General features: G+C 48.3%; 1 protein-coding gene across 1 annotated transcript; it reads left to right on the forward strand.

Annotated features, from left to right (window-relative positions):
- The first annotated feature begins 19,242 nt into the window (after window positions 1-19,242).
- LOC135067444 (paraneoplastic antigen Ma2-like) lies at window positions 19,243-20,613 on the forward strand. The gene has a single exon (XM_063964516.1). It carries the CDS (start codon window positions 19,243-19,245, stop codon window positions 20,611-20,613), a length of 1,371 nt encoding a protein of 456 aa, XP_063820586.1.
- Window positions 20,614-27,050: the final 6,437 nt, after the last annotated feature.

Below are 27,050 nucleotides of genomic sequence, written 5' to 3' on the forward strand. Positions count from 1 at the left end.
CTTCATAGCAAATTTACTTGGCGCAGTCGCAGTGCGAACATTGCGCATGCGCACTAAGCGGAAAATCGCTGCGATGCGATGAAATTTACCGAGCGAACAACTCGGAATGACCCCCAAGGTTTGAGATAAAAATATGGTTAAAAAGGGTCAGACTAGATGGGCCAAGTGGTTCTTATCTGCCGTCAAATTCTATGTTTTTATGTTTCCAAAGTGTAGCATATTAGCCTACTTTAGTAAATAGTAGTTTATGCACCTTGTTTATGTTGGGAGGTGTGGCCACTGGCTTCACAATGATATTAGTAGAACTTTAGCAAGACAACAGGCACAACTTCGGCGAGTCTGCTGTATTTTTAAGGTAGCAGTCACTGGTTTAAAAATATGGGCAGACTCAATGGAATTGCACTCGAGCATGTGTCTCTCTCGCTATTACTCATTGGGGGTCATTCCGAATTGATCGTAGCCCTGCAAAATTTTGCAGGGCTATGATCATGTCCATAGACATGCGGGGGGATGCCCAGCACAGGGCTATCCCGCCCCGCATGTCAGTGCCGGCCCCCCCCCCCTGCAGAAGTGCAAAAGCATTGCGCTTTTGCACTTTAGGAGTAGCTCCCGGCCAGCGCAGCTTTAGCGCGCTGGCCGGGAGCTACTCGTCGCTCCCTGGCCAGTAGCGGCTGTGTGTGACATCACGCAGCCGCTGCGGCCCGCCCCCCGCACGGTCCGGCCACGCCTGCGTTGGCCGGACCGCGCCCACGAAACAGCGGCCAAACGCTGCCATTTCGTCCCCCTCGCCCAGCGACCGCCTCTGCCTGTCAATCAGGCAGAGGCGATCGTACTGCAGCGATGGCATTCGGTTGTCTGGCATGCGTTTGCGCACTGCGGCGCCAGCGCATGTGCAGTTCTTGCCCGATCCCACCGCTGTGATAAACTGCAGCGTGCGATCGGGTCAGAATGACCCCCATAGTTCTAGTACTTTATAATGGGCTTATTTTATAACTAAAGCTTTTATGAGTGTGTTACTTTAAATAAATTATGTGTTTTTTATTAATGTGTTGTCCAGTCAATGGTGTGGTTTCATGAACTCAATTTATCTAAAAGCTTTTTTTTTTTTTTTTATACAATTATACAATTATGTATTTCTCTTAAATAATAGCATTAGTATGTTGACTTGTTTTTTTCAACAGCTGTTTTCAAAAGTCAGTTTGGTACATCAGAACCGGCCCTAGCCAAATTGGTGCCCTAGGCAAGATTTCGGCCCATACCTCGCCCCCATGTGGGACCCTGAAAGGGGTGTGATCTCATGGGAGATGGTGTGGTCCCCTTCCCACATTGTGCTGTTCTCCCATACCATGCATCCCCATTCCCTCCTTATGTCTCTGCAGCTCATGTCCTAGGGAACCTTCTCACAATAACTGTGCGAAGTGTAGCCCATAGGCTAGAATGACTAAGGTAGCTGTTGGGGCCAGTCTCCGGAATGCATTGTATAAAAGAAACCATATATAATGTAAAGTTATCCAGTCTGTGTCCCCTACCACCCCTGTGTCCATCCACCTCATAGAAACATAGAATTTGACGGCAGATAAGAACCACTTGGCCATCTAGTCTGCCCTTTTTTTTTAACCATATTTTTATCTCAAAACTTATTTGATCCTTATTTCTTTGTAAGGATATCCTTATGTCTTTCCCATGCATGTTTAAATTGCTCTACTGTCTTAGCCTCTACCACCTCTGATGGGAGGCTATTCCAGTTATCCACTACCCTTTCTGTGAAGTAATGTTTCCTCATATTTCTCCTGAACCTCCCCCCACCCCCCTACCCCTCCAGACCCAGTTCATGTCCTCGTGTCCTATTGCTTCTCTCCATATGGAGAATGTTTCCCTCCTGGACTTTGTTAAAACCCTTGATATATTTGATAGTTTCTATCATGTCCCCATAGCTGTTTTATTTCTTCTTTCCTTAATGTCTCAAATGTCACCCCTGCTCCCCTAACTTCCTCCTTCCATCTCTCACCCCTGCACCTCACGCCTCTACCTCACTCCCTTCTTCCATCTCTCACACCTCTACCTCGCTCTCACCTTTCATATCGCACACCTGTACCTCACTCCCACCTTCTATCTCCCCTGCACCTTGCTCCTACCTTCCATGTCGCACACCTGTACCTCGCACCCACCTTCCATCTCCATTACACCTTGCTCCCACCCAGGGGCGTATCTACCCATTGACCAGGATGGCACTCGCCAGGGGCGCTGGCAGAAGTGGGGTGCCGCCTGGAGGTGCCACCCGCAGCCAAGGAGTAGACTTACATAGACTAGGTACTAGGCAGTTACCTGTTCGTACCGGAGACATGCAGCACAGCAGTCACTCGGTGTAACTAGCGCCGATGTCTGGCACCGCACTTCAGTGAAGCAGCTCTAAAACTACATCTCCCAGCAGCCCTTACTGCCGGGAGATCCTGACAGCAAGGGTTACTGAGAGCTGTAGTCTTACTTAGAGCTGCTTCACTGCAGTACGGTGCCAGACATCGGCGCTAGTTACACAGAGTGACTGCTGTGCTGCATGTCTCCAGTACGAACAGGTAACTGCCTAGTGCCTAGTCTATGTAACTTGCCCTAACCCTTCCAGGAAGTGTGCGAGTCGTTGTGTAGCTGGAAAGAAAGGACGTTCCAGACCAGGAATAGGACAAATATGGGGAAATTAAGTCAGTTGAACTTGTCTTAGGTGCAAAGTGAGGGAGGTGCATGCAAGTGTGCGCTGGAAGCTGCTAGTATGACATTGTTAGATTTTTTTGCCTTCTAGCTTTTTTTTATTACTTTCAGGAAGGAGCCTGTCTGTAGCAGATATGCTACCTGTGTTCCACAGGCAGAAGTCATTACTGCTACAGTGCTACTGCCCAATTTACTGTGTTGTCCTATTATACCCCTTTTACACTCGCAGTGAAAGGTCATTCCCGGGAATGTGTCCCGGTATATTTGCCGGGACACATTCCCGGGAATGACCCTTTCCCTTTAGTGGTCCGACCCAGCATATTGCCGGGTCGGTAACGTCACCGCTGACTCTAGCGGAGGCGGTGCTTGGAGATAATCTTCTCCAAGCACCGCCTCCTCCTATGCAGAGAACGGGTGCCGGGTCGCCTTGACCCGGTATACTCGTTCACACTGCACAGCTTCCCGGGACGGTCCTGGATTCAACCCAGGTCGAGACCTGGGTTGAAATCCCGGGATGCTCGTCCCGGGAAATTGTCCCTGTACCCATTCACACTCACAAAAATCCCGGGATGATGCGCGTTCACGTGCAATATCCCGGGATTTTTCTGCGAGTGTAAAAGGGGTATTAGTGTACTCAATGTTGTTTCAGTGAAGTGACAGCATGTGTGTCCAGGAGTGCAAAGGAGGGAGTGCACTGCTATCAGTTATGAGTTTACAAATTGGGGTAAAAGAAATAAAATGGGCATGGAAAATAAAAACAGGGAGAACAAAATTATTAATAAAGAACAGTGGCGTAACTACCTTAGGTGCAGGGGATGCAGTTGCTATGGGGCCCAGGCTGTCACAGGGGCCCTGGACCCACCGCTTCCCCTACACCAAGTCAGTCACACTGCTGCAGTACAGTGCTCCTGCTCCTCTCCCTGCCTGTGTGTATATAGAAGAGCGCTGGGAGCAGTACGGGCAGCGGTGACATCAGAGCCAGTACAGGAGAGGGAGGGGGGAGTCAGCACTGTTCTTAACGGCACTGCACAGCTCCTCGTGCTGTGCACCTCCTTACCCGGTACCAGCCGCAGCAGTGCAGCACTTCCCCGTCATGGAGGGGCCGTGACACAGACACAGATCCTGGCGCAGCAGCAGGTGGATGGAGGCTTCCAAGGAGCAGCTGAATGAGCTGTGGCTGCTCTACTTCACCAAGCACCGACCTGAATGTGCACACTACACACCTCAGGGACCACACCAGCATATAGACATGTGGATTGGGGGGCCACACCTGAACACACATATCTGGAGGCCACTCCTTTACACACATTGGGGACCACACTTGCACATACACACACACACACACACACACACACACTTGGGGGCCCCACACCTACAAACACACATACATACACACACCTGGGAGACAGGGGGGCCACACTTGCACACACACCTGTGGGGACACCTACATATATACACACACACACACACAACCCCAGGCCCTACCTGCTGTGTGCCAGGGTCAGTATGGTGTAATACACACCTCCTCTAGGGGTAGGGCTGTAATGCCGATGGTTGGTATCCAGGAGGTCAGCATCCCGACCACAGGATCCTGGCCGCCAGAATGCTGGCGGGGGCGGGCAAGCGCAAAGGAGCCCCTTGTGGGCTCGCTATGCTTGCCACATGTTTTAGTACCACTCTATGGGTGTCAAGGACACCCACGAGTGGGAATAGCTCCTGTGTGGCGGCATTCCGGCTGCCAACATTGTAAGCGGTCGGGATACATCCCCTCCTCTATTTGTGTCTTTTACCGAATACAATACCTACTACTGGGCTGAGTGACCACTCGCACTCAGGACATTTATAGCAGTGCTGCAGTGAGTGGACCAGGCAAGCAACCCCAGGTCAGTGCTACCATCCCCTGTCCCAGCCCAGTGCCTCCCCATCTAACCAACCCTCACCTATCCCAGTGTCTCCCCCTCCACCATCCCAATGTATCTCACCATGTTAGTCCAGTGTATCCCCCTTCCCTCCCCAACGGCCAACGTCCCCTAAACCACTGCCCCCCACCTAACCCCCAAAGCCAGTACAGTATATATATACACACACACACACACACAATGTGGCGTAACATGTATAAGGGGTACTACTGTGGAGCATAACGTGTATAAGGGGTACTACTGTGTGGCGTAACCTGTATAAGGGGTACTACTGTGTGGAGTAATGTGTATAAGGTGTACTACTTTGTGGCGTAACGTGAATGATGGACACTACTGTGCGGTGTAATGTGAGCAAAGGGCACTACCATGTGGTGTAATTTGAATTGTGGGTACTATTGTGTGGCCACACTGTTTTTCTGCCTTCCCCATTTTAAATATGGGTGGGGGGGAGGCGCCAGTCCCTTAATCTGCCAGGGGCGCTCCGACCCTTAGCTACACCCCTGCTCCCACCTTCCATGTCACACACCTGTACCTCACTCCCACTTTCCATCTCCCCTGTACCTCGCTCACACCTTCCATGTCTCACACCTGTACCTTGCTCCCACCTTCCATCTCCCCTGCACCTTGCTCCCACCTTCCATCTATATGGTATAACTTGGGCGGAGTCAAGTTCCGCAGAAGCCTGATTGGAACACCAAATTTGAGTGCAATGCTGTATGCTGGAAGTCCAGCTGCACTAAAATGATTTCTGAAATTACACACATACCGTATAGTAATTTTGTACTTGAGGAGCCTGCACACTACATGCACCGAGTGTGAAGCGTCTGTTTTTCCTTTATTCCTCCTCTCTCTGTTGTCACATCGAGCTCATACATACCTCAGTTTCTTTTTATGTTACTAAGCTATACAATAGTGAAACCGCAATCCAGATTCATACAGCAGTTTTTGCTTGATGCCAGAACAAACAAAAATTCTGAATTTTTTTTCATCTCCATAGTTCATAAACAGTTCCTAGATGTATTATTCTCAAAATCAAAAAAATTGCTATGTACATACACAACCCTTATGGTTTTATTATGTATATAAATACAGTTGAAACTTTTATATGTCATGCAATAGAGGTCATGGAGGTTGTCAAGGAGGCAGAGGGCCCAAAAAATGTCCTCAATAGCCAGAAAGTTAAACTGAAATATAATGATATAAAAAATATATCAGAAAGTGAAAGTAACATCTACAGTTGTAGCCATGCTCATTGTGGCGCGGATGCAGCTCATTTGCCATGACTTGCACATGCGCCGCCATGCAAGTGCGTCTTAGTCGTGCCTGCGCCCCATTGAAAGTATATGGGGTGGCAAAAGATGCAGCCCGCCACGTGCACCGGGAGTGCACATGGCATCTAGAATAGATGAGGCACCTAGATGTAGCGTGGCTACATCTATACAACAAAGGAAAGTTATCGGTTCACCATGTGTATGTGCATTGAGATCTCACTTGGAGAGGAATCAGAAATGCCTTTCCGGTTCCGCTAGGTTCCCATTGCTGAGTATAGCTTATGCCATCTCAGGATCAGGACCATAGCATGGCGGTACACCGGCCTGTGCCACCTCCAAACATGTGACATCATGATTCACAACTAGGCATAAGGGCTGCCCGGACCAGGAGGGAGCTGAGCACCCGCACCATCCTATGAGTGTTCCGGATAGCTCTGCGGCAGATTTCCAAATACTGGTGCAATGGGGTGGCAGTCTACCCCACACCCATTTTCAATTGCAACTTCCACACCAAGCAAGAGTTAAGGGCCCCATATACTAAACCGATAATACCCGATTTCAGCCCAATTCGGGCATTCAGCCCGATCTATTGGGTGAAATCAGGCATTTTCGGTGTGCTTTTCCCCCGATCCGATCCGATGCGTGTTCCCGTGTGCATCGGATCAGATCCCCCTAGATCTGACATATCACAAGTTCTGCACTCGTTATATGTCGGATCCCGCAGTAAATGGATGGGAAAGTAAAAGATACATCGTATGCAAATAAAACTGCATACGATATATCTAATACTATCCTGCCAACGGGGAGGCTGCCGGGAGGTTGGAGGAAATCTTATATGACATGACGCACCATCATGTCGTATAAGTGTATGGGGCCCTTTAGGTGTAACTGCAGTTACCAGTGATAATGGCTGATTACATTAATAAGGTTCTAGTAGTTTTATCGCAGTGTAACCCTCCTGGTCTTATATTGTAACAGGCCCACAAAAAAATATTTAGACAACACTTGCACAAGCCTTTGCCAGGTGCTAACGCAATTGGTATACGATTTGTCTGTCAGATTAATTGCACAGGAAATAGCAGCCAGTCACATCATGTAACATATACCTCCATTCAGTTCTTCTGAGGAACCTAAACTTATTCTTTTGGACCATTTCTAGGGGACCACAGACTCTTCCAATATTTCAAGGATGTTTGTAATCTGTATTTTAATTTAATACAGTACGTTTGGTTCAAAACAAAAAATTTAGACTGTAATGTCAATACTATAGGGTGGCCCATAAATCTAGGCTGTTGGGCTTCAATTCCAAACCCAGCTCTTTCTAATGTGGATGCAGTCTTGGAAGCTTTAGGAGTGCCTTCCGAAGATCCAATCAAAGATATTTCTAGAACTGTCTCTGCTCCAGGGGTGAATGTAGTCACTGTGCAAACTGACTGCACATAATATGATCTAGCTCTTCCTAGTCTGTGCAATCATGAATTGTCCTAACAGATCAAGGACTGTCTGGCGCAGTATTCTCTTGCATATTTCAAGTTTCTTAGCTCAAAAACAGGCTCCTCTGGACACTTTGCCACATGTCTGTTTTTTTATGGATGCTCTTCGACGTGCTGTCCTATGTATATAAGGCCCTTGGAAGCAGGCTATCAGGACATCCTGTTATCTACAAGTCTATTAGGGGTAAATTTACTAAAGGTCAATTTCAACCAATTTTAATTGATTTCAAATCGAATTGAATGGCTCAACATCTATGTTATGTTTCAAAGGCTAAATCGCACATTTACTAACACATAAAAATCTATATTAAATAAATCACCTATAAGTAAATGTGTGATTTATCCCCTGAAACACAACATCAATGTTGATCGATTTAGATGAGCTCAAAATGGAATAAAATTGACCTTTAGTAAAATTATCCCTTAGTCTTTTAACCAAATTTGAAAGGCAGCCCACGATGAGAAATGGCATTAGTGACTTCATCCGTAAATGTGAGATATATGAGTATAAAAGTCCTATAACCCTCCTTTATGGTAATGATAGCCAGCAAAGAATTAATTGGAATTGGCTTTGGAATTCTTTGTGGATTTGCTTCCATTTAAGGTTACACCACAGATTGCTGACCAGGATCTGACAACATTACCTGTCTGCCACTTGCCTCTGATGGTTGTGCCTGTATGTGTCTATGCTATCTGCATGCCATCTGCCCTTGACAAAGGGCCTGGACCTGACTTTGCTACCAACCTGCCACCGGCCTCTGAATTAGCGTTTGTATCTGCCACGCTACTCCTGTGATCCTGGATTCCTGTTACCGGACTTCTATCAGCACGTTCCTTTCTTTTAATTTCTTATTACACAATGTGTATCTGGCACTGGGGGCATATCTGGATTGTGGGGACATGTGTATCTGGTACTGGGGGCATATCTGTATCTGGCACTGGGGGCATATTTATATCTGGCACTGGGGGCATATCTGGCACTGTGGGGGCATGTGTATCTGGCACTGTGGGGCATATATGTATTTGGCACTATGGGGCATATATATATGGCACTGTGGGGTATATATGTATCTGGCACTGTGGGGCATATATGTATCTGGCACTGTGGGGCATATATGTATCTGGCACTGTGGGGCATATATGTATTTGGCACTGTGGCGCATATATGTACCTGGCACTGTGGGGCATATATGTACATGGCACTGTGGGGCATATATGTACCTGCACTGGCGGCATATATGTATCTGGCACTGTGGGGCATATATGTATCTGGCACTGTGGGGCATATATGTATCTGGCACTGTGGGGACATGTGTATCTAGCACTGTGGGGGCATGTGTATCTGGCACTGGGGGCATGTGTATCTGGCACTGTGGGGACATGTGTATCTGGCACTGGGGGTATATATGTATCTGGCACTGTGGGGACATATATGTATCTGGCACTGAGGAGTCACCAGTTTTTTGGTGGTTTTATATGTATGTGGCACTGTACTGGGGCATTATATGTATGTGCCCACACTACTCCTGTGATCCTGGATTCCTGTGACCGGACTTCTATCAGCACGTTCCTTTCTTCTCATTTCTTATTACACAATGTGTATCTGGCACTGGGGGCATATCTGGCACTGTGGGGATATCTGTATCTGGCACTGGGGGCATATATATATCTGGCACTGGGGGCATATCTGGCACTGTGGGGGCATGTGTATCTGGCACTGTGGGGCATATATGTATTTGGCACTAAGGGGCATATATATATGGCACTGTGGGGTATATATGTATCTGGCACTGTGGGGCATATATGTATCTGGCACTGTGGGGCATATATGTATTTGGCATTGTGGTGCATTTATGTACCTGGCACTGTGGGGCATATATGTACCTGGCACTGTGGGGCATATATGTACCGGCACTGGGGGCATATATGTATCTGACACTGTTTGGCATATATGTATCTGGCACTGTGGGGCATATATATACATGGCACTGTGGGGACATGTGTATCTGGCACTGTGGGGGCATGTGTATCTGGCACTGGGAGCATGTGTATCTGGCACTGTGGGGGCATGTGTATCTGGCACTGCGGGGACATATATATATCTGGCACTGTGGAGTCACCAGTTTTTTGGTGGCATTATATGTATGTGGCAGTGTACAACGTGACTAAAAACGGGGGTTATGACACAAGGTCATACTTCTACAAACGTCATAACGAAAGGTGTGCGCACAAAAATTGGGTGTGGCTTTGTGACAACTAGGCCACGTCCCCATTTTGCAGCGCGCCTTCGGCGCATGCATAATAGTGGCCCTTGACCTTCACTACAGATCTTTTCTGGCTCTTTGCCTGTGACTGATTGGACACCCCTGATCTATCTATCTATCTATCTATCTATCTATTTATCTATCGTAGCCTGGCAACAGGGGGGTCAAAGGGCACACCCGTCCCTGGCCCCAATGTTGTGAGGGGCCCCAAGGTCCAGCAGTGGCAGCAGCATGAATCATGGATTTAAATAATCACATAGATCGCAGCATCGCGCCGGACACGGCCCGCCCCGCTGTGTTTTTAAAACTGGATTCACCAGCTGGACCTCGGCAACACAGCTGCTGAGCAAAGCAGCAGATGCTGCTCAGATGCGATCCGCAGCCTGAAATCAAGCTCCATTAGACTCCGACAGCATGGGCAGGTGAGTTAGGAAAATACTCACTGCTGCGGTATCATCTGTGCCAGCATACAGCAGAGTATGGATCGGTAAGCTCCTTATATTCAAACAATGCTATCACCGGGCCAGCGAGACAAAGCTTCATATTTGTATTGCATATACCAACAGCGGAACATACATGCGAATACATAATTTATGCTACAGCACTTCTTTGGAGTGGAACAGTATATGAACAGTTTTATATACATATAATTTTTCAGATATTTTTGTCACGTGACATCTTATTTCAAACTTTGTTCTTTTTATTGATGTAGCGCCCTGATATATATATGCCCATGGGGTTGAGGGAATATAGGTATCTGGAGACCTATACCTGGTGGTATAGTTATATATGGTAATTAAAGCATACACTTGTAAATATATTAAAGTTTTATGAGTATAGGATATGTGTATATTATGGTGACCAAGTCCCCAGGGACCTTGGACTATGGGGCCAAAAGGGATGAACTGGCACGAGGGGGCTGAAGAGACTCTTCCAGAAGCCCCTTGCGCCGGGAACCAGTGTGCTCGCGGGCAGGAGAGGGACGGTTGGTGACTAAGAGGAGGAGAGCGAGTGGGCGGAGTGAGCCAGCAAGCTGCGACAGAGGCTCCCGCTGAGGAGAGCGGTGTCCGGAGCTAAGAGGGAACGGAGACCGGACCTTACCCCGTATAGGAGCCGCACTACTGAGCGGGGAACCGGAGCTGAGAGCCGCCCGCAGCCGCAGCTACTGTCAGTTCGGGGATCCGACTACAGCCAAGGAAGGGAACTGCCGCCGGGGACAGAGCCGCACAGTGAGCTGAACATCAGCGGGAGCGGAGACAGCATAAAGTGCTGATGTAAGTGCGACTGCAGCGTTGGAAGTAGCTCCTGGGCCCACCCGCTGACTGACTGTTGTTAACTGGAGGGGCAGAGCCATGCACCGCAGACCTTCCTACCCACCACAGTGGCCATCCCTCAATTTAGGAGGAGCTGGGAGGAGTGCCTGAGGACTGACTGTCACAACTGAGGGCCTGAGCTGACGGGAGGCAGCCTCAGTTGTAGGGGCTGAGATGTACCGGAACCTGGGAGGTTGTATCAGACCCCTGGACATGTAAGTAACATGAATAATAACTGCCCGAAGGCGTGACCACGACAACTTGGATAAAAGTCAATGATGTTTATTATGACAACTCCGCAACACAGCAGCAGTAAAAGAAAACGTAAAAAGTCAGCAAAGAATAAATACAGTTCCTGGGTACTACAGGATGGCAGGAGCCACAGGGCACTGGTAGTGTGAGATAGTTCTTATGATCTTCTAGATGGAAAGTCCTTACCAGGCCCGACTGTAGCAATGGAGATAACCCAGGATTGTGCCAGCTGGTGTTCCAGGAAAAGCTGGGTTGCTGAAGATAAAACAGCTGCTGTGGATACTGGCTGGAACCAGACTGTTGTTAGCACGGAGTGGATACTGGCTGGAACCAGTTAAATAATAAATGAACTTGGGAGCGATGAAATATGAACTGAAATGTAGAACTTGAGAGCGGAGAAATAATAATACCGGTGGAGAGTGGTAAAGTGTAGAAAGGACACCGGCCCTTTAAGGGAAGCTGTACTCTGCTGGAAGCTGAGCTGGAAGCAGGTAATGTTGTAGCTGGAAACAGATGAATCCACAATGGATTGGAGAGTCAGGCTACACCGCAGGTGGAATGCTGGTGCGGGTCTCTATGGTGGAAGTCTTGAGACAGGAGCTGGAACCTGGAAGACAATCACAGGAGAGAGACAAACAGGAACTAGGTTTGACAACCAAAGCACTGACGCCTTCCTTGCTCAGGCACAGTGTATTTATACCTGCAGCAAGGAAGGGATTGGCTAGGCAATTATGCAGATTATCAATACTGAGAACAGATTGGTGGAAATGATCAGCTGACAGAATCCAAGATGGCTGCGCCCATGCAGACACTTGGAGGGAAGTTTGGTTTGTAATCCATGTGGTAATGAAAACAGTAATGGCGGCGCCGGCCACCGGAGACAGGAGGCGCCAGGCTGACAGATGCACATCCAACCACGCGGACACAGCGGAGGCCGCGGCTGACGTAATCGCCACTCAGACACTCTGCATGCAGAAGTTCAGGGACGGCGGCGGAGGCCGCGGGAGACGCCATGCCAGGTGTAATATGGCGTTTACTGTGACAGCGTCCCAGAGTGACAGGAATGTACACATCAGGATAACAGATGGGATCCGGTCCTGGAGCGCTGAGCCAGCCTTAGGAGGCATCTGATGGGTAAGAAATGGCGTCCAGATACCCGGATCGTGACAGCACCCCCCCCTTTAGGAGTGGCCCCAGGACACTTCTTTGGCTTTTGAGGAAACTTGGAATGGAATCTCCGGACCAAGGCAGGAGCATGGACATCAGAAGCATTGGTCCATGAACGTTCCTCAGGACCATAACCCTTCCAGTCAATAAGATATTGTAGTTGACCGTAACGGTGACGTGAGTCCAGGACCTTGGCCACTTCATACTCAATGCCTCGTTGAGTTTGGACTTTCGGAGTTGGAGGAAGTGAGGAATGAAACCGATTCAAGATCAGCGGTTTCAACAGGGAAACATGGAATGTCCTGGGTATTTTTAAGAAGGGAGGCAACTGGAGTCTGTAAGCAACAGGATTGATGACTTGTTCAATCTTGAAAGGACCGATATAGCGAGGTGCAAACTTCATACTGGGAACTCTTAACCTCAAATTCTTCGTGGATAACCATACCCGATCACCCACCTTGAGAGCAGGAACTGCTCGACGCTTCTTATCCGCAAACTTCTTGTACCTGAACGATGCCTTGAGCAGAGCTGATCGTACGCTCTTCCAGATATTGGCAAACTGATGCAAGGTGATATCCACTGCGGGAACAGAAGTTGCTGGAAGCGGTTGGAACTCAGGGACTTTAGGGTGGAATCCAAAGTTAGTGAAGAATGGTGTTGAAGCAGATGAAGAATGATACTGGTTGTTATGACAGAACTCGGCCCAGGGAAGTAATTGAACCCAGTCATCTTGAGAGGAGGACACATAGATGCGGAGGAAGGCCTCCAAGTCCTGATTCACCCTCTCGGTTTGACCATTGGTCTGAGGATGGTAAGCCGTGGAAAACTTTAGCTTGACTTGGAGGACTTGACATAAACTTCGCCAGAATTTGGCTGTGAATTGAACTCCTCGATCTGAGATAATTTCTTCAGGAAGACCGTGGAGTCGGAAGATCTCTTGTATGAATACTTGAGCCAACTTGGAAGCTGACGGAAGACCGGTGAGAGGAATGAAGTGTGCCATCTTGGTGAACCGGTCAACTACCACCCAGATGGTATTGAACTTGTTGCACATGGGTAAGTCTGTAATGAAATCCATCGACAAGTGGGTCCATGGTCGACGGGGAACGGATAGTGGAACCAGTTGCCCCGCAGGCGACTGGCGGGATACTTTATGTTGGGCACACTTTGGGCAAGATGCAATAAACTCCAAGACGTCCTTTTTCAGAGTTGGCCACCAATAGGACCTAGAGATAAACTCCAGGGTTTTTTGGATACCTGTATGTCCGGCAAAACGGGAAACATGGGCCCAATGCATGAGCTTCTTCCTTAGCATCGGCTTCACAAAACTTTTCCCTGATGGGGGCGTAGAGTCCATCCCTACCGTGGAGAATGCCAACGGATTTATAATAGGATGCTTGTCTGAAGACTCTGACTCATTTTCTTGCTCCCATGAGCGGGAAAGGGCATCGGCCTTGCGATTCTGAGAGCCCGGACAGAACTGGAGTTTAAAGTCGAACCTGGAAAAGAAAAGTGCCCATCTGGCCTGACGAGGGTTGAGACATTGTGCGCCCTTCAGGTATAAAAGGTTCTTGTGGTCTGTAAGTATGGTGATTGAATGAGAAGCTCCTTCCAACAGATACCTCCACTCTTCTAGAGCGAGCTTGATGGCTAGCAACTCCTGGTCGCCAATGGCATAGTTGCGCTCAGCTGGGGAGAACTTCCGGGAGAAGAAACTGCAAGGGTGTAAATGGCCATCTTTAGCCCTCTGAGATAACACCGCTCCTACTCCAACGGAGGAGGCATCCACCTCTAAGATGAAAGGAGAGTCGATGTCAGGCTGTTTCAGAACAGGCGCAGAGATGAACCTTTGTTTTAAAAGATGAAATGCTTGCATGGCTTCTTCAGACCACTTGGACGGGTTAGCACCCTTCTTAGTGAAAGCAGTAATAGGCGCCACAATGGTGGAAAAGTCTCGTATAAACTTTCGGTAATAGTTGGCGAACCCTAAGAACCTCTGGACCCCTTTGAGGGTTAAGGGTACCGGCCAATTTTGGATTGCTTGTAGTTTCTCAGGATCCATCTCTAGTCCGGAACCGGACACAATGTACCCTAGAAACGGAATGGACTTGACTTCAAAGACGCATTTTTCTAATTTGCAATAGAGATGATTGACACGGAGACGGGACAGAACCTCTTTAACCCAAAAACGATGTTCCTCTAAATCGTTGGCAAAAATGAGGATATCGTCTAGATAGACCACGACATGACGGTATAGAATGTCTCTGAAGATCTCATTGACAAAATGCTGGAAGACAGCTGGAGCATTGCTCAATCCGAAGGGCATGACGAGGTACTCATAATGTCCGTCACGGGTGTTAAAGGCGGTCTTCCACTCGTCACCCTCACGGATCCGGATGAGATTGTATGCACCTCGCAAGTCCAGCTTTGTAAAGATGGTAGCTCCGCTAACTCTGTCAAAGAGCTCAGTAATCAGGGGTAAAGGATAACGGTTCTTGATGGTAATGTCGTTCAAACCTCTGTAGTCGATGCACGGCCGCAGACCACCATCTTTCTTTTTTACAAAAAAGAAGCCTGCGCCGGCTGGAGAAGAAGAAGGTCGAATGAACCCCTTTGCTAGGTTCTCTTTAATATATTCCTCCATAGAATGCGTCTCAGGCAGAGACAACGGATAAGTTCGGCCTCGAGGTGGAACCTTCCCTGGAACGAGATCAATCGGACAGTCCCATTCTCTATGAGGAGGAAGGATATCAGCAGAAGCTTTACTGAACACATCCGTGAAATCTTGATATGGAGGAGGTGGAACATCAGACGACCTGGGGGAGGAAGAACAGACAGGCAATACTTTAAACAAACATGTCTCAGCACAGGAGGAACCCCATGCCAGGATTTGCGTAGTCGTCCAATCAATTGTAGGATTGTGAAGACGGAGCCATGGAAGGCCCAGGACCACAGGATGTGTGGCTCTTGGAATCACTAAAAAAGAAATAAGTTCGGAATGAAGAACTCCCACTCTCAGACGAACTGGTAGAGTCCTTAAAGAAATAACTGCATCAAAAATTTTGCTGCCATCCACGGCAGTTAAAGAAATGGACGAAGGAAGTCTCTCGGTGGGTAGGGACCACCGTTTAACATAGGCTTCGGTAATAAAGTTCCCAGCTGCTCCGGAATCAAGGAGGGCAATGACGTTCCGATAACGTTGAGCAACTTGAAGCGAGACTGGGAGATTACAATCTTGAGGAGATGGAGAGGAGATCATTACTCCTAGCCGGCCCTCTCCTTGGCGAGCTAGGATTTGGAGTTTCCCGGACGTTTGGGACAGGCATTAATGGTGTGAGACGGAGCTGCACAATAGAGACAGAGAAACTCGGAGAGACGTCTTCGGCGCTCAGCAGGAGTTAAACGGGAACGGCCAAGTTGCATGGGCTCATCTTTAGATGGTGACAGTTGACGAGGAGGAGGAGCAGAAGATTTTGGAGCAGATGATCTTCCACGCTCAGTTGCTCTCTCTCTGAAACGTAAATCAACTTTCGTGCAGAGTGAGATTAGCTCATCTAACTTAGAAGGTAAGTCTCTGGTAGCTAACTCATCTTTAATACGCTCAGATAAGCCATGCCAGAATGCAGCATACAGGGCCTCGTCGTTCCATGCCAGTTCGGATGCCAGGATCTGGAACTGTATCAGATATTGTCCTACAGTACGTGACCCCTGGCGTAAACGGAGAATCTCGGATGAAGCTGAGGTTACCCGGCCTGGCTCGTCGAAGATGCGCCTGAATGTTGACACGAAGGCAGTGTAGGAAGATAGCAGGGTGTCGGACCTCTCCCATAACGGTGATGCCCAATCAAGGGCTGAGCCACTGAGAAGAGAAATAATGTAGGCAATTTTTGTACGGTCACTGGGAAAATTGCCAGGTTGTAGCTCAAACTGAATCTCACACTGGTTGAGAAATCCCCTGCAGAATCTTGGAGATCCGTCAAATTTTGCTGGCGTTGGAAGATGAAGACGTGGAGCAGAAATGGGTAAGGTGGGTGGGGTTATAGCTGGAGTCACTGTGGTCGACGCACCAGACGCGCCTGATCCACGGAGAGTTGTCTGAATCCCATCCAGCCGAGTAGAGAGATCCTGGAGACAGCGGATGATGTGGCCCTGTGCAGCCTCCCGATGCTCCAGTCGGGCTGCCAGTTCTTGCATCGGCCTGGCCGCTTGATCCCGGTCTCCGGCTGGATTCATTAGGTCAGTGCTTACTGTCACAACTGAGGGCCTGAGCTGACGGGAGGCAGCCTCAGTTGTAGGGGCTGAGATGTACCGGAACCTGGGAGGTTGTATCAGACCCCTGGACATGTAAGTAACATGAATAATAACTGCCCGAAGGCGTGACCACGACAACTTGGATAAAAGTCAATGATGTTTATTATGACAACTCCGCAACACAGCAGCAGTAAAAGAAAACGTAAAAAGTCAGCAAAGAATAAATACAGTTCCTGGGTACTACAGGATGGCAGGAGCCACAGGGCACTGGTAGTGTGAGATAGTTCTTATGATCTTCTAGATGGAAAGTCCTTACCAGGCCCGACTGTAGCAATGGAGATAACCCAGGATTGTGCCAGCTGGTGTTCCAGGAAAAGCTGGGTTGCTGAAGATAAAACAGCTGCTGTGGATACTGGCTGGAACCAGACTGTTGTTAGCACGGAGTGGATACTGGCTGGAACCAGTTAAATAATAAATGAACTTGGGAGCGATGAAATATGAACTGAAATGTAGAACTTGAGAGCGGAGAAATAATAATACCGGTGGAGAGTGGTAAAGTGTAGAAAGGACACCGGCCCTTTAAGGGAAGCTGTACTCTGCTGGAAGCTGAGCTGGAAGCAGGTAATGTTGTAGCTGGAAACAGATGAATCCACAATGGATTGGAGAGTCAGGCTACACCGCAGGTGGAATGCTGGTGCGGGTCTCTATGGTGGAAGTCTTGAGACAGGAGCTGGAACCTGGAAGACAATCACAGGAGAGAGACAAACAGGAACTAGGTTTGACAACCAAAGCACTGACGCCTTCCTTGCTCAGGCACAGTGTATTTATACCTGCAGCAAGGAAGGGATTGGCTAGGCAATTATGCAGATTATCAATACTGAGAACAGATTGGTGGAAATGATCAGCTGACAGAATCCAAGATGGCTGCGCCCATGCAGACACTTGGAGGGAAGTTTGGTTTGTAATCCATGTGGTAATGAAAACAGTAATGGCGGCGCCGGCCACCGGAGACAGGAGGCGCCAGGCTGACAGATGCACATCCAACCACGCGGACACAGCGGAGGCCGCGGCTGACGTAATCGCCACTCAGACACTCTGCATGCAGAAGTTCAGGGACGGCGGCGGAGGCCGCGGGAGACGCCATGCCAGGTGTAATATGGCGTTTACTGTGACAGCGTCCCAGAGTGACAGGAGAGGATACAGGAATGTACACATCAGGATAACAGATGGGATCCGGTCCTGGAGCGCTGAGCCAGCCTTAGGAGGCATCTGATGGGTAAGAAATGGCGTCCAGATACCCGGATCGTGACACTGACTAATTTAAGGTGAGCTGAGTGGACTCATCCCCGCTAAATCTCTTTTACCCTTGGGGGGTATTAGAGTCATCATCGATCTGCCATTGTAGAGAGACCCTAGCCGCCATCGTATAAATAGCCCTTGACAGCCATAAGCTATTGTAGAACAACTGTGAAGCCGTCGGTAGTGGCATGCATATGAGGAACTAGTAAGAGAGGGCAGCTGACAGTATACTCCCAGACCTTCTCCATTGCCGTTGCTGTTTCCTACACTATAACTGTACTCTTTGAGCACTGCAGATGTACCAGAGAAATTACCAGGTAGCAGTAATGATTATACAGTAGATTACTAGTACAGGCACAGCACCGGTGGTCTTTCCGGAGGTTTCCATCATAGTAATTGTGGCGAACTGCAGGAGATTAAGGCTGCTGGTCTTAGTATGTTTAGTACCGATTGCTATCCTCTAACTGATTATTATTTCTAAGCCTTATCCACTGAACTTCCAATACCGAACTGTGGATAAAAGTGTATCTAACTTGAGGATATCGGCAACGTCATTGACTAGCGACAGCAGGGTCGGAAGTATTGGCCTTGGGGTCAATTAGGAGATCTAGAGCCTGGGAAATTCAACAGGACAGTAAATTGTTCTGGTCACTTATACAAAGGGCCCCAACTGTGCACCAACGTAATATATACCTCCAACAATAGCGAGGGAATAATACGAGGCTAATCAACTAGCGCTAGTCCCATGGAGGTAACTCAGGGACCAATAATACGTATGAGTTCTCTTTTTTTTTATTCAACGGGTTTCAAATTTCTTGTAATGCATGCACGGGAAAGTGTATAGGAGCTGTGAAAATTGTAGTAAAGTCATTGTATGTAATTTCTTGTTGTTTATTGATGAAAGTTTACCCTTCAGTTGCCTAATTACTGGTACATGAAATCGTTGTATATCGCTGTACAATAAATACTTACCAGCATACAGGAGTCCCGTTGATGACATCCGTTGGAGATCTGGAAAACAACAACGAGCAAGGTTTGGTACATTAAAGTGTTAGATTGATATATGAGTAAAGTGTAATCGTACATTCCCTTTACTGGCTTTCCCAAGCGAGCCCATAACTTATATAGTGCTTGGGTGGAGGCACAACGAGTATACCGTTATAGTAACCCCAATAACCTCAGGTCTCAGATAGTGGGAAGGGGTTACATTTGGAGGCACTGCTGAGATCTCAGTAGAGTGACGCCCTCAGGTCTATTTGGCTATTAGGATCCACTGTTTATCATATAGGAGGACCATGGGAGAGATAACCATGGCTGATATTTACCGATGGTGTAAGGAGAAGGGGTTGGAACCTCTCTGCAGTTTTGGACTTCGCGGGCCCCTGTCCACAGTTGATGACAGCTCTGTGCTACGTGCTGTGGGGAATCTTTATGGTGTCAGTCAGCCGTGTATTGTTAACAAGTGGAAAGGGCAGTATGGTGACACATATGCCATGTTGATTAGTAACAGGAACTCTATAGATAAGACATTAATACCCTTCATGGTGGTAGTGGAAGGGGTAGTGGGGCAGAAAGTACAAGTTCTGTGGCCAGAGGGGGAAGAGATAGCTGAGGAAGAGACCACCTCCGGGGAAGATGATGGTGGTGGGGATGGTCAACTCCTCCATAGTGAGCCCGAATCCCCTATTAAAAATGAGGAAGCCACCGGAACAGGAGTCGAAGCTGTGGTAGGGAAGATGGTCAGCCAATTAGAACGTTGGCATTATGAAGGCGGATATCGCCGGTTACGAATCTTCTCAGGAATCACCCCAGTACAGGCAGGCGAGGAAACCTATGATACATGGAGGGAAGCCGCTATTCAACACTCGGAAGAATGGCAATGCCCCGAGCACATTAAGAAGCAACAAATAGTCGAGAGCTTAAGAGGGCCCGCTATGCGGGTGATACAGGCCACGAGGCGAAGCAAAGTGACTGCGACCCTGAAAGATTATATCGAGACATTAGACTTCTCGTATGGAACCTTAGAGGATGTCGGAGATTTGTTAGCTCGGTTGAATCGAACTTATCAGGAACCGGGGGAGACGTTGACCCACTTTATATATAGGGTGGATCGATTGATTTACAAAATCGTGGACAAGGGAGGTATTGCCAAGGAGGCTGTGGATGAGACTCGTCGGAGACAGGTGCTGAAAAGGGCCATGACTAACAATCCTGTTGCTCAGAGGTTAAGATGCACAATGACTACTGGTCCCCCTCCTACTCTGACTGACCTGGTCAAAGAGGTCACGTTGGAGGAGGTACAGATCGAGACTAGGGAGAAGAGCATAAAGAAAGTAAAGGTAGTATTACCTACGCCAACCCCTCCCACAATGGACGAACGGCTGTTAAAATTGTTAGAGGAGCAAAACAAAAAAATAGACCAGCTGATTGCTCTGCAGTCAAATACCCAGTCCAGTCTGTATTGGCCCCCAGGGGGAGGACGGGGGAGGAACCAGGGAAGCAGAACTCGGAACCCAATCATATGCTACAGTTGTGGGCAAGCCCGGCATAGATCGTTTGAATGTCCTGGTGAGGGAGTTGGAAGGATGGGGAATAGTAACAGTCTGAGCCAAAGGAGAACTAATCACCTGGAACACCCCAATGGGAGTGCTGTGACCCCCTCACAGGCTCCCCAATTATAAATATTCGAGCAATGGTGAGCGCCCAGTGGACGGACACCATCCCGGAGAGTTTGATGGGACCCGCTCCACTGGTTAAAGCCATGATCAACGGACAAGATTGTACTATCTTAATGGACAGTGGGTCACAAGTGTCCATAGTATTTGAATCTTGGTACCGAGAACACTTGCCTGATGTACCCATCCACCCCTTAAGTGGACTTACAGTCTGGGGTCTAAGCGAACAAAAATACCCTTATTTAGGGTATATCACCCAAATCACATTCGAACCTGGACTTATCACCCCTAATGAGACTGTACCATTAATAGCATTAGTCTGCCCTGACTCACCAGGGGATAATGGGCATTTACCCGCCATAGTGGGAACCAACACCAATTTGTTTCGAAATCTTAGTCGATGGTGTGAAAGGCAAGAGAAGGAGAATCCCCTTGCGGGGGGTGGTCACCTCCGAGACGGAGGTTACCGATGTCAGAAGATTGGCAGCTGGTCTGTCCCCAGTGATACTCCCTTCAGTTTTAAGACCGCTACATCTGGGACCGTTAACCTAGAATCCTGTTTCCAGGGCAGTGACATTGATGATGCGAGTAAAAAACGTTTGATCGAGCAGCTGCAGTTGAGGAAACCGTCTTCTCTAAGAGCAACTGGGATCTAGGTACTGCAACGGGGGTGGAACACCATATTAACCTCAACGATAACACTCCGTTCAGGGAAAGGTCAAGGCGGTTAGCACCGACTGACTTTGAAGACGTCCGAGAGCACTTGCGTAATTTATTGGAGAACAATGTCATCGCAGATTCAGAAAGTCAATACGCATCCCCTATAGTAGTCGCTCGCAAGAAGAGCGGGGAGATTAGGCTATGTATAGACTATCGTACATTAAATAGCCGGACGGTGCCGAATCAGTACACTGTCCCGAAAGTGGATGAAGCACTCGATTGTCTACAGGGTAGTCACTGGTTTTCTGTTCTAGATCTACGATGCGGATATTACCAGATTCCGATGAGTCCGGCGGACAGAGCCAAGACAGCCTTCATATGCCCCATCGGCTTCTTTGAGTTCCTAAAGATGCCCCAAGGAATAAAAGGAGCCCCGGCTACATTTCAACGCACCATGGAAAAAACGGTAGGGGATATGTGTTACCGGGAGGTATTAGTATACCTAGATGACATCATTGTCTTCGGGAAAGATCTGGAAGAACACAACGAGCGTCTACTTAAAAGTGTTAGATCGCCTTCAGGGTAGAGGGCTGAAATTGTCCCTTGAGAAATGTAAGTTTTGCCGGGCATCTGTCAAGTACTTGGGGCATATAGTGAGTAGGCAAGGTATAGCCACTGATCCTGATAAAGTTGCCACGGTGAAGAACTGGCCCAGACCAGGAAACCTCTAGGATCTAAGGTCCTTCCTCGGATTCTGTGGTTATTACCGTAGGTTTGTGCCTCAATACGCAACAGTCGCCAAACCATTGACTGAATTGACCCGAGGGTATCCCCCTGTCAAGACGCAGTTGAAACTTCCCGGATTGCACAGGGAAAAACTTTATTACCAACCACGTGACCCCTTTGGGGAAAGATGGACAGCGCAGTGTGAAGAAGCCTTCACCAAATTGAAGGACAGCTTAACCAACTCTCCAGTGTTGGCATATGTACAACCCGAACTCCCCTATGAAGTACATATCGATGCCTCATTTGAAGGCCTTGGGGGAGTGTTGTATCAAGTACATGATCAGCAGCTACGACCTATTGCCTATATAAGCAGGGGGCTGTCAAGTAGTAAAAAGCACTACCCCGTTCATAAGCTGGAATTTTTGGCACTCAAATGGGCCGTAAGTGAAAAGTTCCATGACTATTTATACGGAGTTCACTTTACAGTACAAACGGATAACAACCCGTTGACTTACATCCAGTCTTCAGCCAAATTAGATGCCACTGGCCATAGGTGGCTGGCAGCGCTGACGAACTATGACTTTACCATCAAATACCGCCCAGGAGCCAACAATCAGGACGCGGATGCGTTATCACGATTGCATCATGGAGATGACTGTGGAGCAGTGGAAGAATGGGTTGAGGTGCCAGCCGCGGCAGTTAAAGGATTATGTCATCATATAAGTACCCATAAACACCGTCAAGTGGCTGCTATACTGACAACTGGGGCCTCAGCCGCCGCCATTCCTCCTTCCTACTGTTGGCTGAGTCACATGGAACTGGAAGGATTGGATATGATTACCAGGAAGCAGATGGCTCAAGCGCAACGGGAGGACCCCGATATCTTTGCAGTATTGAAATTAGTAGAGAATCCCCATCTCCAATTGAATCGGATGCAACTGTCCAAATTGTCGAAACTTCTCTGGCGACAACGACCCAAGTTGAGGATGATGAAGGGTGTGTTGTATAGGACTGTTAAGAAAAATGATGGGGAGGTTAAATTTCAGTTAATATTACCCCCTAGATACAAGAAGATGGTACTTGAGGCCTTACATGATCAACACGGTCATTTGGGATATGATAAGACGCAGGGATTAGTTGCTGACCGGTTTTACTGGCCCTTCATGAACCAAGACATAGACCAGTTTTGTAGAACGTGTGGCAGTTGCATTCTTAGAAAAACATTACCTACCAGATCCGCTCCTTTAGTGAACATTACTAGCTCGAGACCAATGGATCTAATCTGCATTGATTTCTTAACGTTTGAAGGCCCTGAGGGACAGGACGCTCACATCTTGGTGGTAATGGATCATTTCACCCGGTATGCTCAAGCATATATCACGACAAATCAGAGAGCCGGGACCATTGCTACCACGTTATGGGAAAAGTTCTTTGTCCATTATGGATTACCCGCCCGGATCCATTCCGATCAGGGAAGAGAGTTCGAAACCGATTGATTAAGGAATTGTGCCAGTGTTGTGACATTAAAAAATCCCGAACCACACCCTATCATCCCCAAGGGGATCCTCAACCCGAACGATTCAACCGGACTTTGCTAAATATGCTGGGCACCCTGGGATCAAAGAAGAAATATCAATGGAAACGCCATGTAGCTCCATTGGTTCATGCATATAATTGTACCAGAAACGAGGCTACTGGATTCACACCCTATTACTTAATGTTTGGCCGGGAAGCCAGACTACACATTGATGTATGCTTAAGCCAGAGCCGTAACTAGGTGTGTGCCAGAGGGGCATTGCACACAGCGCAACTGCACTGTGGGCGCACCATCTGGCAGCACCACCCGCACGGCCGCCGCCCGCCGCCCACTCTTAATTGCCTCCCGCCGGCCGCCGCTGCAGTGCTTTCCTGCACGCAGGCAGAAACCCCCCCTGAGACGGACACACCTCTGCCTCAGTGGCGGATTTACGTCAAAGCAATTAACGCCCAGGCAGAAGTCGGCGGGGCCTAGGACCCATTGCGGCTCTGCAGGAAGGCACAACCTTGGACACACTGGCTCTCCACGGGGTTGCTCTCCGTCTCCAGCGTCCTGCGGGCCTCCCCACTGTGTGTGCGCCGGTGACGAGACAACGGTGAGGAGCATCATCCAGCTATCTTCAGGCTCTCAGTTTATGGGAAAGGATGTGCTGCCAGCCTACCTCCCAGGACTCACTCGGCCCGGGTAAGACTCCGGAGATCTGGGTGTCCGCAGTGCGCCTGTAGCACATTTACTGTATGTTGAATGGTTAATGGGTGTGTGTGTGTGTGTAATGATTAATGCAGCATGTGGGGGGGGGGGGGGGGGTAATTATTAATGCAGCATATGGGGGTAATTATTAATGCAGCATATGGGGGGGTAATTATTAATGCAGCATATGGGGGGGTAATGATTAATGTGGCAAATGGGGGGGGGGTAATGATTAATGTGGCAAATGGGGGGGGGTGTAATGATTAATGCAGTGTGTGTGTAATGAAAGTACAGCATATAGGAGGAATGTAGTGTAGTGTATAAAAGGGGGTGTAACGACTTGGTGCAGCATATAGGGGGGATGTAGTGCAGCATATTGGGGGAGGGGGATGTAGTGCAGAGTATGGGGGGTGTAACGACTTAGTGCAGCATATACAGTAGGGGGATGTAGTGCAGCATATCGTAGTGATGTGGTGTAGCGAGTAGTGCGGCATGTAGGAGGGCGTAGTGATGTAATATAGTGATGTAGTGCAGTGTATTAGGGGCGTGTACTGATTTAGTGCAGCATATTGGGGGGGTATAGTGTAGTGGTCTAGTGCAGTGTATAGGAAGGCGTACTGTAGTGATGTAATGTAGCGATGTACTACGGTGGTGTAGTGCAGCAAAGTATTGTAGCCTATGGCGGGTGTAGTGCATTAATGTTGTGTAGTGGGGAACGCGCTGCTGTGGAGGGGGCATGCCAGTGAGACACTGCAAGCACACAATGAGGATTGTTTGAGAAAGGGGGGTTCCCCTTGGTGTCTTGCTTAGGGCCCCATGAAGTCTAAATACGCCTCTGCTCTGCCTCTGTCTCCTTTAGTGATTCCCGCAGCGATGATTGGCGCTGCCAGCAGCTCCTATAGATAGAGAGCGCTGCTCAACAAAGCTCTCCTGTGCTACGGCTGAGAGGAGCTTCGGGCACCCGGCGTCAGGGGAAGCGGTAGAACCGGCAGTGGCGGCAGGCACTAAACAGCAATGCACAAAGGATTTTTCTCTATTGGGCGCCAGGCGGCCTTTACACTATTCTCACCGGGGCTGACCTACACTCTGCTGTGCTCCCAGTTCCAGCACCGCTGCCTCCTTTTTCAGTGTTCCCAGCTTAACAGGACTTCAAGGGGCAGGCTCCGGCTCAATGAAGGCAGCACAGATGGACAGACCCTTGCGGCGCTGACTTCAGGTTACCTGCCCCCTCCTGTTCTATATATCGTGTATATTTTATATATATATATATATATATATATATTATACAAAATACTGTCATATATCTATGTGTATATATCTATCTTATACTGTGTGCCTCCCTATATATATACTATAGGGAGGCACACAGTATAAGATAGACATATACACATAGATATATGACAGTATGTTTGTGTGTGTGTATATATATATATATATATATATATATATATTACATAAAGAAGGTAGTTACTGCTTTATTAAAGGCACTCCGGCGCACAGGTAGCATAATCAGCATGAATCCATATCAGTATCAGCAACGGCACTCAGAGTTGGCATGAGGCAAAGAAGATTTGTATTAGACAAGCGTTTTCAGGGCATGCGCCATGTAATCAAGACCACACAATTATTATTTATGTTGTTTTGATGACAGTTCGCATGCCCTGAAAACGCTTGTCTAGTACAAATCTTCTTTGTCTCATGTCAACTCCGAGTGCCGTTACTGATATGGATTCATAAATATATAATCTGGAAACCCCCCTTTACAAATTCTGCGTTTGCCCCTGCTGTGTGTGGTGTGCGCTCATCTCCTCTACTGCTGAGCGCACCCACAACCTGCACCAACGCAGCACCTTCTCCCCGGGCTCAATCAGATGCTTTGCCTCCCTCCTACCTGCAAGGGAGAGACGTGATGACGTCTTTCCCAACTGTCTCCCACAGCGCCCCATGCCACGAGTTGCTGCGGCGTTCGGGCGGGCAGTCAGGGAGCATTCAGTCCAGCTGAGCTCACACTGACCACTGCAGCAGCACCCCAGCCTGCAGCTTCCCGTCCCTCACTAGGCTTTGCCTAGGCTGGTCTTCCCCTGTGTCTGCAGCATTTAGGCTGGAGGGATGTCAGTATAAAATCAATATCTCTCTCTCTCCATCCCTCTCTCCCCCAGGGTAATGTGTAAAAGGTGACTCTACCTTCTGTAATGTGTAAAAGGTGACTCTACCTGCTGTACTGTGTTTAAGGGAGCTCTGCCTGTCGTAATGTGTAAAATGGGGCTCTACCTGCCGTAATGTGTGTAAGTGGTGCTACTGTTCGGTGTAATTTGAATAATGGAGACTACTGTACAGCATAGTATGAATTGGCATAATTTTGTAGCCACGCCCCTTCCCACGAAGCCACGCCCCTATGGGGGCGCCGTTGCTGTTTCTTGCACACAGCGCTAAAATGTCTAGTTACGGCACTGGCTTAAGCACACAGGTTAATTCCCCGACGGCATCGTCACACTCACAGTATATTAACCAACTTAGACAACAACTATATGAAGCATACCAATTAGCACAAGCCTCGGCTCACACGATGGGGGAAAAGAACAAAGCTCATTGTGACCGGTATGTTAAAGAACATTGTTTAAAGCCAGGGGACAAAGTGTTAATACGATCATTGGGACTGCCCAAGAAGCAAAAATTGCATAATAAATGGCGGATGGAGCCGTATATAGTAGTCCAACAATTACCTAATATTCCTGCATATCAACTAGTGCGGGCTGATGGACTGGGTCCGTTGCTAACATATCACAGGCAACATTTGCTTCCCATTTCCCAAAACATACGGTGGGAGAAC

The sequence above is a fragment of the Pseudophryne corroboree genome, chromosome 1, assembly GCF_028390025.1.
Source record: "Pseudophryne corroboree isolate aPseCor3 chromosome 1, aPseCor3.hap2, whole genome shotgun sequence".
Classification (NCBI taxonomy): domain Eukaryota; kingdom Metazoa; phylum Chordata; class Amphibia; order Anura; family Myobatrachidae; genus Pseudophryne; species Pseudophryne corroboree.